General features: G+C 33.6%; 1 protein-coding gene and 1 non-coding gene across 2 annotated transcripts; one reads left to right on the forward strand and one right to left on the reverse strand.

Annotated features, from left to right (window-relative positions):
* Positions 1–8,835: 8,835 nt before the first annotated feature.
* Positions 8,836–13,096, forward strand: LOC123666230 (gametocyte-specific factor 1 homolog). Its single transcript, XM_045600411.1, has 3 exons — positions 8,836–9,015; positions 10,294–10,422; positions 12,945–13,096. The coding sequence occupies exons 1-3, from the start codon at positions 8,842–8,844 to the stop codon at positions 13,077–13,079; spliced, it is 438 nt and encodes a 145-aa protein (XP_045456367.1). The 5' UTR covers positions 8,836–8,841; the 3' UTR covers positions 13,080–13,096.
* Trnad-guc lies at positions 11,752–11,823 on the reverse strand. Its single transcript has one exon. It is a non-coding gene; the product is annotated as a tRNA-Asp (tRNA).
* Positions 13,097–16,365: the final 3,269 nt, after the last annotated feature.

Raw genomic sequence — 16,365 nt, forward strand, 5'->3', positions numbered from 1 at the left:
CCAACGTTGGGGAAGAAGAAGAAGAAGAAGAGTTTTAGCCAATATGTATGTATCCGAGCTATATTAGCCAATACAGTACGCAACTTATCACATACGTGATTAGTATGTTCAGTCCATTTTAGTCGATCGTCAATTATGAGTCCTAGATATTTTTGTTTATTGACTATTTCAACCAACTTACAAGAACAATTGTGAAGATTAGCATGTAGACATTGTTGACTGTGCGCTATTAATTTTAAATTATTAAGTGATTTCCTATTTTGGGTAGAACTGATATACATTAGTTTCGTTTTATCGGCATTTAGAACAAGTCCTACATCATGAGACCACTTTAACAACAAGTTGAAATCTGTTTGTAAGTCTCTCAGAGCTGCATCGAGATCGCTATTTGCTGCTATGAGACAGGTGTCGTCAGCAAACTGGTAAATTTCACAGTTAGATATTAGGTTGACGACATCATTTACATAGGTTAAATAATGTAATGAGCCAAGTACGGATCCCTGCGCTGTTCCGTCTAATACTCGTACGTTTTTGCTGGTAACATTGCCAATCTTCACTACATATGATCTATTATTAAGATAGTCTCGACACCAATTGTTTAAGGGGCAATAAGAATGTCATGTTTAAGCGTGTCGAAGGCTTTACTATAGTCAATAAATACTACCAGAACGTGTTTTTTAGCGTTGAGGTATTTATAAATATTATCCGTAAAATTTGAGAGTAATTTAGTTGAGCTCTTCCCTGATTGAAATCCAAATTGTTTATTTGTTATTATATCGTGATCTTTATAGAAGGAGTGAATTAATATATAATATATATTATAATATATTATGTCAAAAGTCGTAGAACAAATTTTGTTACTTATGATGTTAGCTATCTTGTCCTGCAAGGATGCTGGTGTTTTACAAGTAACCCTGTATATCATACAGATCGCTTTCATCTTCTGGAATTTCTGCAAATATGCTGGTTTGCGATGATACAATACTTACGAGTATTAACACATTTTACTAGAATTACTTAGTGTTAAGTTCGACTACAATGTTTTATATTAATTTTTGCAGGTCTCCTAAAGATCCAAATTTAAGGCATACGTGGAAATTTTCTTTTAATAACAAACTAACCTGGACACCTACAAGAAATAGTGTCATTTGCTCAAATCATTTCAATACCTCTGACTTTCAAGTGTGGAATTGGCAAGATTAATAATGAAAAATATACCGGCACAAGCATTTCTTAATGAAAAAAAAACCTACAAAAATGTATTCGTTATATTTATAGAAAACTAATCCATTTTAAAAACCAGTAATAGATACTACTGTCACTGGTTTTTAAAATTATATAATATTATAAACATTTCGTTTATTTCTGACATGATAATTATTGTAGTACATAATAAATAAAGTCCATCTCTATAATAACACCTTATCTTTGTATCACTTTAAAAACCTAATTTTTCCACGACCGCGTGCTTGAACTTATCGATAATGCGTATCGACAGTTGTTACAACCACGGATTTAAGGAACTTGTCAGTGTAGTTGCGGCATGTCATTATACTGTAATGACACAGAATGTATCTATGCGTGTGTGAAAAATGTAAGTGTGTTTTTAATTTAGTATGTGTGAGTTTCGTAGTCACAGACGATTATTTTTGTGTGGGAATTAGATAAAGTGTGCATGTGTGTAATTTCCCCCCCGCAAAAAATGACAGACAGTTTTGTATCTGTAACAAACGCATTGGTTAATTCCCCTCCGTGTTGCTCTATGTGGTTAACTAACCTATGGAAAGTCAATGTCGGTTGATTATTACGTCTTTAAATTAAAGAGATTGTGAAATACTCTACATTAAATATATGGTCTAGTACTATTGTCTCATGATTGTTTTCAGTAGTCATCGAAGATACCGCATTTCTGTTTTCTTATACTTTTCGATTAAGTTTACCGACCTACTTTATACTACTTACGTTAATTTATTAAAATGATTACATAAATCTTGATCAAACTTTTTACTGTAAGGACTTTTATATTACGTATACAGTATCAGAGCTATTTATTTGCTGTGAATCTTCGTCTATCTTTCATGTCAGATTTACCGCGGGCTAAATTCAATGTAGAATTGAAATTTGAAACTACAGATGTAACGCGGGCAACACGAGCGACACCGCAAGCTCGCCAGAGACCACGGAGGTTACCGGCTCGTTATTTAAGAACTGTCAATTTTGAATATTAAAAAAATTAGATTTAAAAAAGAAAGGAACTGTCGATTGTCGAATTATTATTATTATTAGATTCTTTGTCAATAAAACTATAAAAAACATTATTATACAAAACATTTTTGTGGTTTGATTTTTTATCGACTACAAATTGGCGCCCAACTAGAGGCCTGAACCGACGGTGTTCTCCATTGCTACATCGGAAGAATAATCATGACGCGAACACGGCGACAATCTCGCCGACAAAGTGTGTACGGCGACGCGGGAGAAAACGTGGACGACCATGAAGAGGATAAAATGACGGCGTCTGGCGTGGCTAGCATTATGGCCGCCGCGCAACGCTTGCAAACCGAAGCGTTCGAGCGGATGTTCGAACGGCTGTTGGAGCAGCGACCGCCGACTCCTGCTTTGGCCGCCCAGCCTTCGGGCAATTTCTCGATGTGTACCGTTCGTTTCGCCGCCGCTGCCGACGAAGACATCGAAGATTCATCAACACCGCTGAATGTTACTAAAGCATTTTCCAGTGACATTAACATGTTTACTTACAGCCCGATATCCAGTGAGGAGTATAGTCACCTGTCACCCGTAGATGATTTTTCTAGTTCGATATACTGTGATGCCTGCTACGACGCAACGGTAGATAGTGATCACCGCTGTTCCGACTTGGAGTATTTTAATTATGACGACTCGTCTGATGGGGCAAACGCAACAATGGTTGACCCCAATTTTGATAAGGTAAATTCCACAATAATTGACCCCGATTTTGATGAGGTGGAAAGCACTATTCTCGCCCCACTTTCTCTTTCGATGCCAAGTCGGAGGCCAACGTTAAGTATAACTATTAGTGGTAAGAGAGGCATTGCACTTATTGATACCGCTGCTAAAAGTTGTATAGCTGGTCATAAACTTTATAAATTGCTTAAAGATATGGGGCAAACGTTTATGACACGACAAGTAAATGTGAAATTGGCTGATGGCATAGTACGCCCACGGGATGTTTTGGTAGCCCGTGTGGATGTGACTATTTCTGTTAATAGGACAGTTACAACAGATTTCGTGATTTTCCCAGAGGCCGACAACAACGGGACCCTCTTAGGGATAGACTTCATAAACGCCGCTGGTATGGTAATAGACTTCGCAGCTTCTACGTGGCATTTCTCAGGTAACCAACAGTTTTATCCTCTGGAATATGAGGTGGATGAGGAGATACCGAGAACTTCTGTTATGGCTTCTTCGATTGTACTGAAGGAAGACGAAGGAACCATGCTTACCTGCGAACAACGCCAACGTCCAGAAGAGCTGCTGCAGCGACATGAAGATACCTTTCGGCCAGGAGGAGAAGCTACTCCATTTGCCGAACACCGGATAGATATGGGCGATCACGCACCCATTGCCGTACCACCTTACCGTCTTACGCCAGCGAAGAAGACAATTATGAAAGCGGAGCTGAAAAAGATGTTAGAAGATGGGATCATAGAGGAGTGTAAAGCTGCATGGGCCGCACCAGCACTGTTGGTCCCTAAAAAAGATGGTACTTACCGATTTTGTGCCGATTACCGTCGCCTGAATGCTGTAACTAAAACAGATAACTCCCGTCGACCAGCGCCTGACTTTCAAGAGGGTGACCTCGTATTACTGACGACGCATGTCCATAGTAACGTGCAGAAGGGCAAGACAAAAAAGTTCATGCCTCTACGCGATGGACGATATAAGGTACTACGTGTGGTTAGTCCATGCACATACGAAATAGGCGATGTGCAGGGGCAAACCTTAGGACGTTTCCACAGCTCTGACCTTACTCCGTTTATAGGCATGACGGGGCAATATCTTCCTGTACAGCCTCGTCGATTACGTGGGCGACTTCGTGTTCAACCCGACACCCCCGTAACACCTCGTGTAGACGCTCACCCATCCACACTCACTCCACCTCGACACACTTACACCAACTCACTTTCGGGGCGAAATCGTGATTTGGAGGAGGAGGATGTAACGCGGGCAACACGAGCGACACCGCAAGCTCGCCAGAGACCACGGAGGTTACCGGCTCGTTATTTAAGAACTGTCAATTTTGAATATTAAAAAAATTAGATTTAAAAAAGAAAAGAACTGTCGATTGTCGAATTATTATTATTATTAGATTCTTTGTCAATAAAACTATAAAAAACATTATTATACAAAACATTTTTGTGGTTTGATTTTTTATCGACTACACAGAGTAATATTGTGCAAATTTTGCAATATGTAAATATAGCGTGAAATACGAATGATTAATTATCATTATCTGTGTGATTGTGTATGTCAAATTTGAGTGTCAAGTGTCAACTAATTTTACGTATTCTTATATTTCTTAATCATTGCTTATTTGCACTTCTCCCGGGGCTGGTTACCTGGAAATCTCTGCAATTTACTTTGAGGGAGTTATCCAATAGGATTGCTCGATTTGCTGTGAAATTGTTCCCTTGAAAAGTTAAAGGTAATTTTTTATTAGTATTATTAAATATATATATTCTTTTGATTTGTGACCATTAATTTTTTAAGTATTAATTAAATATTATCTTTATTCTGTTCTCAATGTCTAATCTGTTAGAATATATTGTTAGTATTATTATATGCTAACATTTAAAATTATAATGTATATTTTTGTGTGTAAATTTATAATAATATTTTAAAAGGAATAAAAAGTTAAAAAAAAATTTGCACCTACCCCATTTTTTTTTTTTTTAATGATTACTAGCAATAATTTTTATATTATAATTCTAGCTATTTATACATACTTTAAGACATGTCTAAATTGATTGCTATGCGAATAATTTCTTTATTTAAGTACTAAAAGATTTTATTGGGTGTAAAATTTATAAATTATAGATTAGGAGGTAATTAATAAAATCAGCTGTCTAGTTTTCCACAACCCCACCTACAACATTTGAAATTAAACTCATTTACATAGACTAGTGTTTAAAACAGGGATAGATTAAAAAATAAATTTTAAGAAATTTACATTGTATTAGATTTGTATTGAAATGAAATAATTTCCAATCCTCAGTCAAAGGTACTGGTAAATTTTGTTTAAAATTTTTAATTTGTATATTATAATTTTAAAAATTGCTTTCGGTTATTAATTTTTATTATTGTTTGTTTGAAATGAATTTACTATCTATACATATAATAAAATGGTAGGAAAGTCAAAACTGTACATTGAATATTTTTTTAAAGAATACTTGGGTGTGATCTACAATCGATACCGAAGCCAAAAATATAGTTTTTAGAAATTTTGTCTGTATGTATGTCCGGGATAAACCCAAAAGCAATATAAATTGCTAATGCCTTAGCAATTCGAGATAGATATAAGTTTAACGTTTGGGATCAAATTTTTATTCTTTATATTCTATATATAGACATTGTTTCTGATTTATAATATAAAAACCCACCTACCCACATTTTTTGGTTTGTCGATTCACTAAAATTAAAGGATTATTTACAACTAGCTGTGCCTCTGACTTCGTCTGCAGTTTGGGTATCTACATGTTCAACATGATTCTTTAAATTGGCATACCTTTTTTATTTATAAATCGATTGACATGAAACATGCGTTGGCGCAACGGTCACAGCCATGGATTGTACCCGTTGTGCTGGCGGTTGCGGGTTCGATCCCCGCACATGACTAACATTTGTATTGGCCATACAGGTGTTTGACGTGGTCTGGGTGTTTGTGCAGTCCTTGTGGGTCTCCCCACCGTGCCTCGGAGAGCACGTTAAGCCGTCGGTCCCGGTTGTTATCATATACACCTGATAGCGATCGTTACTCATAGTAGGGAATATATCCGCCAACCCGCATTGGAGCAGCGTGGTGGATTAAGCTCTGATCCTTCTCCTACATGGGGAAAGAGGCCTATGCCCAACTGTGGGATATTACAGGCTGAGGCGATGCGAAACACGTGTTTAGTGAAGTGTACCATAATATATTAGTGACAACTACTTAATCGGATAAGCTGTTTCTGAGATTAACGTACACAAATGCACAGACTAACAGACAAAAATTATTCTAACAATCATTGTTTTGAGTGCTATTTGCGATAATAAAGGTCCAATAATATTTTTTCTCATATATCTTCTATGTACAGACAGCTATGTACAGATCCATTACATTTTTATTATATGTATTGATTTGTTATTCGACTTCAAAAAAGGAGAAGATTCTCAATACCACTGTACTTTTTTATCTGTGTCACATAATAACTTTTAATTGATGTATCGATTTTGGTGCCTTTACTTTAAAATTAAAAGTTGGTGCTTTCCATTTAAATTTTATCGAGAGCTATTGAGTAATTTTGAGTTATCCCTAATATCCATATATAATCATGTTACTATTTTTTTCATCTACCTACGTTTTATTATTTCGACACCAACAATTTTTCCTTTTATAAGGCTCTATTGTAAAGTTCACTTTTATGAGTTATTTTAGTATAAATTGCTGGTGTCGATTTGGCCATGTAAATTGGTCGTTTTTTTTTTTCGTTTGCAAGCGAATACAATTATCAGTGAGTCTTATGACCTAAATAATAAAACAATTAATATGTTTAAAATTAATGGTATAAAAATATAAGAAACGCTATTGTGAGTTAGTGCTGAGTCAATGCGTGAATTCGTTGACTCAGATGGTTAAAGTTTTTATATTTATTTATTTATTTATTTATTTATTTTTTTTATGAAGTTACGATTATTAAAAATCTATAGTTTATATTATAAACTATAACACTAAGATCGCGTTCCTAAGTTTCGAGGCGTTACTTTTTTTCATTGAGGGTACATTTAATTTAGGAATATGGGTGTGTATTAAATTAAATATTTCAAGATTCGAATCACGTCGAATAAATATTTAGTGAATCGGAAATAGTTATTAAGAGATTTGCTTCTACTCTTTTTGGAGACTAACTCCTTATAATAGGATATAATTTATCAAATCAGAGTGCACATATTAAAAACTAAATATAAAAAAATGTAAATATTTTTTTTTAACAAAGGAGTCTACAATTTGATCGTACCATTTAAAGGCGGAGCGTGGTTTTGGCATTATATCAGTAACAAATAAATCTTACGTTCAATGCATTATTGCTATTTTGTTTACATTACGGAATATACCTATTAATCTATTATACGTGATCCGTTTTTACAATTTTTACCACTTTTTTATTAGCTTGGGTTGTATGTATGTATGGAATGGAGTAATGGAATCTTTGAGCATAATTTTCACCAACTTCCAGAAGTTTGATTAATTTACAACTTTGCACACATATCGAGGACCGTTGACAATGAAATAATACAATAACAGTTAATATCCTTATTAGGACTGCCAAGATTAATAAATGAATAATAATATCGCCGTGTTGGCGCAACGGTCACAGCCATGGATTGTACCTGTTGCGCTGGCGGTTGCGGGTGCGGAGAGTTATAAAAACAGTAAAATGTTATAAAAATATAGTAAAATACACCCTACGTTTTTTACTCTGAATTGACTTATTCTCTTAATAACTTTTTATTATTATTTTATTTTGAAGGAATTAATTATGATTGATTGTTCGATCTCCTACTACTGTAATATAAACTCTTTGTAATTAAAAATTATTTTCTACTTTTCAGTTCGATTAGCTAAAAAGCGTGGTTTTTTTAGTTTTTTTAACCGACTTCCAAAAAAGCAGGAGGTTCTCAATTCGACTGTATATTTTTTTTATCAGAACTTTTGACCGTGTGGACCGATTTCAACAATTTTATTTTTAAAACGAAAGATGGTGTGTGTCATTTGGTCCCATTTAAATTTATTTGAGATCTAACAACTACTTTTCAAGTTACATCTAATAATGCGTTTTTACTTGACGCTTTATTCGTCGACCTACGTTTGTATTATACAGCATAACTTTTTACCGGGTGTACCGATTTTGATGATTATTAATTCAATCGAAAGCTGATGTTTATCACGTGGTCACATTTAAATTTCATCATGATCCGATTACAACTTTTTGAGTAATCTTTAATAACGCGTATTTACTTCACTATTTTTTCGTCAGCCTACGTTGTATAACTTGTCGATGTAATTAAAGTCGGTTTTTTTTTCGTTTGCGAGCAAACACAATTATATTAAAATAAAACATGCAAGTAAAAGTAAGTGTAAATTGCACGCATTTTTTCAAGGTTCTCAAATCGACTGTATTTTTTTAATGTTTGTTACCTCATAACTTTTTAACCGACTCACAACAACTTCAAACGACAAAAAAATGAGGAAGTTCTCAATGCGACATTTTTTATAAAATTTGAAATCGGTTTTTTATACACAACTGCTTATGCACTATTTAGTCACGTATCGAGTTTTTTTATAGCCTATTATATACCTTATATAATACTAGATGATCTATATCCGAATATATGAATGTATGAATGTTTGTCTGTATGTCCTTTATAGAACAAAGGTTTCTGCGTTGGTACGACCAAAAAAAACCGTAGTAACGCGCGCAGGGTACAGCTAGTACCTACTATATAAACAGTACGTGGAATACTCAATATACTCTTTCTTGGTTATCAGATACGGAGCCCAATTTACAAAATTACAAAACTTATTGAACATTTTTATTTTCAGCCATGGCTGACCCATCTCCCAACCAATTGGTGTCCTGCCCCTTCGACAAAGCGCATCAAGTCGAGCACAGCCGTCTGCACTTTCACATTAATAAGTGTAAAAAGCAACACCGTAATTCCCAAAAAGTAACGTGTCCATTTGACAGCACGCACATCATCGGTTCTATACATTTAGACGTAAGTATTTTACTTACGACCTGTTGAAACATGTTAGCGTACACACAAACATGCACGCACCTACGCACTTACCTACACACGTACGCATGTGCCCACAGATACATGCACAGGTGTGTTAGGGAGACAGGGGACATCTATTAATTACATGAACTCAGAATGGAGGGAGGTGATCCAATGAAATCTCACTAAATCTCATTTTAATCGAAACTTGAGGTGAGCCTCAACTTCAAAAAATATAAAATATTACAATATTAAAAATATATATATAAGTATATATTGAGTGTTCATTTTGCCCGCTAAAATGAATGTCATGGCTACTAAAATCATTTAGTTTATTATTTTCCCGTATATTAAAATTAATTTACTTTAAAATATTTTTAGCATCAATCTCACATAAGGGGTTAGGGTCCAAGCAAATCTTACTAAATCTCACCTAAGGGGGGAGGAGTCTTAAACTGACCGCAATGCTATCGTGAGTTATATCACGTAGTTAACGGATGCCCCCTAATATCATAATATTAGGGGCCATCCAAAAATTATTTCACACGTTAAGGAGGTGGGGGGCGGGTAGTAAGGTCCAAATATAGGCGACATTGCAATTCAAAATATACTATATCTAATTGTTATAAATTGAAATAAACAATGTCGAAACTTATGTTTTAATTTAGTAAATAAGAATTTATAGGTTTAAAATTGCAAAATATGTAACGTAAAACTAGCTAGAGGGGGTCTCATAAATGTGACCATCTGTGACTTATCGTAAAATTCGTGTGACGTAATTTATGGATGCTCCCTTATTGTTTTACTCGTCGTTCTATAATCTCGAAATTCCACTTTACCCGTCAGAATACTGTTATGGGTAAGATGATAAATTTGTTTTTATAGATATTTTCTTTTTAGACTTTACTACTTAAGTAAAGCCCCGGTTTGAAAAAAATATGAGGAGTTAAATCTACTGAACGAATGGCCTCGTTACGTTTCTCATAACGCCATCTATCGCGTAAAATCTAAAAGCGTAACGACGTTTTCTAATAACGCCATCTCGTCGTTACGTAACAAACATCTATCGTATCATTTATAGATCGTGTTATTTGACTCGCTTATTTACCATTTGATATGGTATTAATCTTTTTCTTAGACTAGTAAGCCTTTTTTGTGCCTATTTAGACAGTCGATCTGAAGGAGTAAACTCCAGTCGTCCGTCAAAGCTGACAAACACTTTTTTTGGAAAAAGGACGAAATGAAGTAATTCTTGATATTTTTGATTTTGGTTTTCAGCACCATGTACAAACGTGCCCGAAACGTTTTATACTAGATAGTCAAAAGTACATAATGGACAACAACCACCGTCCGGTAGTAGAAGTGCAAGAAGCGCGTTCTATACAGAGCGAAGAGAATTGGGATGATGTGAGTATAAAATCATAACATACTTGTTTTCGTTTGCTCTCAAACGAAAGAAAACCTACTTCAGTTTCACCGGCAAGTATTGTATTGTATTGTATTATTGTGGGCTCGGTTTTCCGCATTTAGACACAAGAGTGGTTCGTTATGCGTGAAAAGAGCTCCTTCCAGAAGCTCAGAAGCCTCCTGGGGCGTTCACAGGCTTCTCGGAGCGTCCTTATTTCCTGAAGGATGGTAGCCCGGTGTGCGGCCACTCCCTCGCATTCCAGGATTACGTGGGCGGCTGTTTCTTCAGCAGCTAGACATCCCCTGCAAAGAGGACTGTCCGTTGCTTTCATAATGAATAGTTGGTGATTAAGTGCCATGTGGCCGGTAATCGTGCCAACAACTATTCGGATGTCCAAGCGGTTAAGACTGAGCAGTCGGCACGATATCACCGGCAAGTAATACAACGTAGGTAGACAAAAAGAAGGCAACAAATACGCGTTATCAAAGATTACTACGTAGTAATCATATCTCGATCAAATTTAAATGGGACCACAAGACAAGTATCAGCTTTCGATTAAAAGGTTAATCATCAAAATCGTTACACTCACTGAAAAGCTATGCGGTATAATACAACGTAATCGACGAAACAATTGTCAAGTAAATACACATTATTAGATATAACCTCAAAAAGTATTTGTCACATCTCAGTTAAATTTAAATGGGACCGCATGATACTCACCGCCTTTAGATTATAAAATTAATTAAAATTATATGTATATCAAAATCGGTTCAACCACTAAAAAGTTCTGAGCTAAAATACACAAAAAAAAAATACAGTCGAATCGATAACCTCCTTTCAAAATCAAAATCAAAAATAGCTTTATTTAAATAGGCTCCAAGAGCGCTTTCGAAACGTTATTTTTTGAATCGTCTTTATTTAGATAAGTTGGTTGAAAGGTCACCAAAATCGGTACACCTAGTAAAACTAAAAAGTAATGACCTTGTAAAAATAATGGTAATACACTTAAATAAACGTACACTCGAATTGAGGGCCAAATCCTTTTTTGTCTATTTTGAAAAGTCGGTCGATAAAACAGCGTAAGTAATACACTGTGGAGCAACGTGTGTGGTGAAAGAATTTTCAAAATCGATTCAGAAGTACCCACAGGAGTAGTACTAAACATAGCTCTTACAAATAATCTCAATTTTTTTTTTATACGTAGTATAAAATAAGATATGTTTAGCAAAATATTTCTTGATATGATTTAATTGTCAAAAGAATTAAACTCAGAAAATTCACTTAAAATTATCATTTTATTTGTTTATTTAAAAAAAATACAAAAATTTCTCTCCGGCGGGGAATCGAACCCCGGTCTCCCGCGTGACAGGCGGGGATACTGACCACTATACTACCGAAGATCGTGAGAGGTTACGCGAAATAGTGCTTTATATTACCGCAACATGGGTATTTTGCACCGTCAAATTATTGATTGACGTGCTGTGTGATTGTGTATGAAGTAAATTATAGCTAAAAATAATAAACCAACGCTTTAATAGCAAATCAATGAGTTTTAACTGATTTCAAAAAAATGAGGGGGCTCTCACTTTGACTGTATATTTTTACACGCCTCCATGGAGGCTGCGCTTTACTCTCACAGAGTGAAAAGTACGGGAATCGCTTACTCTTAAACTCCTCTATGCAATAAAATACACACTTTTATGCAGAATACACATCAAACTATAAATTAAATATCACTTAGAATTCTTTTTTTTTTAACTATTATAGTAAAAAAAAACTCGATTAAATAAATATTATGTTGAACGTTTCGGATGTACGGATGATAGCAAAATAACGCAAGAACCACTTGACAAAATAAGCAAAAGTAAATAATAGTTTGTTTTTTTTTTTCATTTTGTTGTATTTTTTTTTTTGACATTCGTTTAGTTTAATCAGACACGGCGAAATCAAAACTTTCGTTTCACCTCAGTACTAAAAGTATTTTTTGGAGTTGAATCGATTTTCGCATAAGGCCCTTAATATGAAAAAAAATATGAAGAGCAAAATCTAATGAACCAATGACCTCGATGATACGAGGTTTTCTTTTTTTTTTTATGTCACTAGGTCGGCAAACAAGCGTACGGCTCACCTGATGGTAAGCGATTACCGTAGCTTATAGACACCTGCAACACCAGAAGCATCGCAAGCGCGTTGCCGACCCAATCCCCAATCCCCCCCCCCCAGGAGCTCTGGTCACCTTACTCACCAACAGGAACACAATACTGCTTAAAAACAGTATTATTTTGCTATGATCTTCTGTAAGGTCGAGGTACTACCCCAGTCGGGCTGCTTTTAATAACCCTATTAGGTTCCGATAAATTGCGTTATTTGATTCGTTTATTTACCATTTGATTTGGTATTAACCTTTTTCTTAGACTAGTAAGCCTTTTTTGTGCCTATTTAGACAGTAGTAGTCAATCTGCAGGAGTAAACTGCAGTCGTGCGTCGGAGCTGACACACACATACTTTTTTTATGTCACAGGAACATACATCAACCTATGTCCCTGACCTGGAGAAGAAGGGACCGCATATAATTAGAAAGGTTCAGGGCGCAACTCCGTCAGAGAGAAGGAAAGCCAGGATGGAGGGTATAGCGAACTTTAAACCCCTTGAATAATAAATATGTGATATTCATTTTGACATTATTTGAAATGTGTCTTTATGTTTCTATTTAATTGTATTTGTACAAATTCTAGAGAAAAGGGATGTTACAAATTTGCAAAATACTACAAATTGACACAAACTATAAATATTTGTTTAATATTGTTAATTATTTATTAGGTGAAAACAGTGTTAAAATCATTAAAATACACATTAGTAATTAACAGTATTCGAATACTTTATTGAGAAAAAATATCCTTTTATAAATTCCATATTACACTGGGAAAATTGGCAGACCACGTAGTAATGCTTAGGGATATTGCAAATTTTGCAAAATACTACAAATTGACTCAAAGTGTAAGTAAAGTATTTGATTAGTCCTGTTAATTATTTATTACGAGAAAACGGTGTTAAAATCATTAAAATACACATTAGTAATTAACAGTATTCGAATACTTTATTTAGAAAAAATATTCTTTTATAAATTCCATATTACACTGAGAAAATTGGCAGACCACGTAGTAATGCTTAGGGATATTGCAAATTTTGCAAAATACTACAAATTGACTCAAAGTGTGAGTAAAGTATTTGATTAGTCCTGTTAATTATTTATTACGAGAAAACAGTGTTAAAATCATTAAAATAACATTAATAATTAACAGTATTCGAATACTTTATTTAGAAAAAATATTCTTTTATAACTTCCATATTACACTGAGAAAATTGGCAGACCACGTAGTAATGCTTAGGGATATTGCAAATTTTGCAAAATACTACAAATTGACTCAAAGTGTAAGTAAAGTATTTGATTAGTCCTGTTAATTATTTATTACGAGAAAACAGTGTTAAAATCATTAAAATAACATTAATAATTAACAGTATTCGAATACTTTATTTAGGAACAATAAGTTTTTTAAAAGTTCCTGTAATCGGAAAATATGCAGGTTACGTAGTAATGCAATAGTTATATGCAAAAACTTAGTACAAATACAATTAAAATATTTACCTTTTTAAAGTACTTTTAAGAGTATTTCCATTTTTTATTTTTATTTTATATTCTCGAATTGGATTTTATATTACTTTTTTTTTCGTAAACGTTAAATACGTAAGAAATGTTACCATTTAGAAAATGAGAGTTGTTGGTACTTTCTTATTTGACGCAACGTATAATTTTTCATACTCAATAGATCATTAAGCATTGTTTATCGAAAATTAATTTGAACAATATAATACAATGTATACTTTTTTTTATTAATTTCTCAAATTTTCAGAACAAAGTAAATATAATGACAGAACACTGCATGCCAGTGTTGCCAAATACATGAAGTTTGATAAAATAGATGTATCAATGATGCTTAAAATAATTGTTTTTCCTTTATATGCTGAATGTGCTTATTAAATAAATGTTTAGATGTAAGAACTTACTATTTTTTTTTTTTCGTTTTCGTTTAAAGAACAGGGATACGTCTTGAACATTGTAATTATGAAATACGACGATATATATCAGGAAATAAGTATATTTGTAATACACATGAACGCACCCTTAGATCTGAGTCTACTTTGGTGCTCGGAACTCCAGCTCACACTACTTCTTTTTACTCCAATTCTTTTTCAGTTAAAACTGTTCAACTTTGGAACGCTCTACCTCTTCCTATAAAACAAACCCAATCCCTGTCTTGCTTTAAAAAATACCTCAAGTCGCAATATTTGTCACTTAGTACGTCATAATTGTTTTTATATCTCTGCATATAACATTATGATACATATGAGTAATGCTTCACTTGTATTTTGTATTCTATGCTTTTATCCATATTATATGTATTTCGTATATATGTATGTTATTTTTATGCGTATGTTTATATACGTTTATATATGTGTTTGTATGTATATATCTATGTATGTATGTATTGTGCTGTATATGTATGTGTATTTGTACTCGATAGTTGATATTGTTCTAGGTGTCACTAATTGTCACTTCTCTGTGTACACTTCCCTACCGCTTTTCCTACGCTGTGTCCTATACGCCCAAAGGTTGTCTGGAAGAAATCGCTACTCTAGCGATAAGACCGCCTTTGTACACTGTTTTTTATTTGTAATATGTTATTGTGTTGATTGTTGTTGTGTACAATAAAGAGTATTATTGTATTGTATTATTATTGAAATAATATCAAAATTGTTCATATTATCACGTTCCAGACAGTTCTACTGAGGATATGAACAAATTTAATTACTTTCAAACCAAGTCTTATGTAATGACAATTTCTTAAACATAATATTTAACAATAATGTTGTCAAATTTTTTCAAAAAATAGCCAATCACAAACGAGTTCACTTGCAAATTTGGAATGTTAGTTTGACTACGTAGTTACCCTGCTTTCTGGTCCAGTGATTATGTATTCGATTCTAGCACCGGGTCTTGCTGTTAATATATATGTATATTTATCGAAAAAAATATACGTACCTGTATGAGTCGGCTGTTACCTAAAAACACAAGCATTCAATTGATTATCTTAGGAACAGATGACCGTGTGTGTACGTTTAAGATATTTATTTATATATTTATGATATAGTGAACTTGTCTAGTTTTGATATTATCTCTTGAATTTATTATATATTAAGATAAACCTTATATTTTTTTAATTATATATCCCGGCTGTGGCAAATCTCAAGGAGGGTTGTTTTTTTTTTCCTTTTATTTTATATATTAATAGGGATATGGTTTATGACTGACTGTCAATAATATATTAATTAAAAAAAAATTAGTATACATTACATACAAATGTGATATTTTATATGGTATCCCTAAAGTACTGGTATGTAATAATAATTATTTGTCTATTATGTCGATTTAAGGATTAAATGGAATCTTTTGACAGTATTCAAAGATATGTTTTAATTTTTTTTTTTTTAATGTCTAAACTTATTTCGAAAAAAATATTGAAAGTTTTATGGGTGTAATTTTGAATTTCATACATATTGATTAGTGACTTTAAATAGTATAAAAACAAATTTCTACAAAGTAGAATTGAAAGAGAATAAATACAGAATCAAATATTAATAAGTAGGTACTGCTCAATGTAAGTGTCTTTCATTTGTCAGACTAATGCCAAGGGCCTGTTTCACTAGTTGTCGATAACGCTATTTGACGGATGATGATATCCAACAGAAAAAAGTTTTTTTTTAATATAATTTTTTTTTTTTTTCATCAAATTCCACTATATTTATGGGATACATAATTGAAGAGAAACAGGTCCTAATGCATTGGCCTATTCTACCTCCTACTGTTAGCCTCCGCTATCCTC

This window comes from Melitaea cinxia, chromosome 25 (assembly GCF_905220565.1).
Source record: "Melitaea cinxia chromosome 25, ilMelCinx1.1, whole genome shotgun sequence".
In the NCBI taxonomy this organism is placed as follows: domain Eukaryota; kingdom Metazoa; phylum Arthropoda; class Insecta; order Lepidoptera; family Nymphalidae; genus Melitaea; species Melitaea cinxia.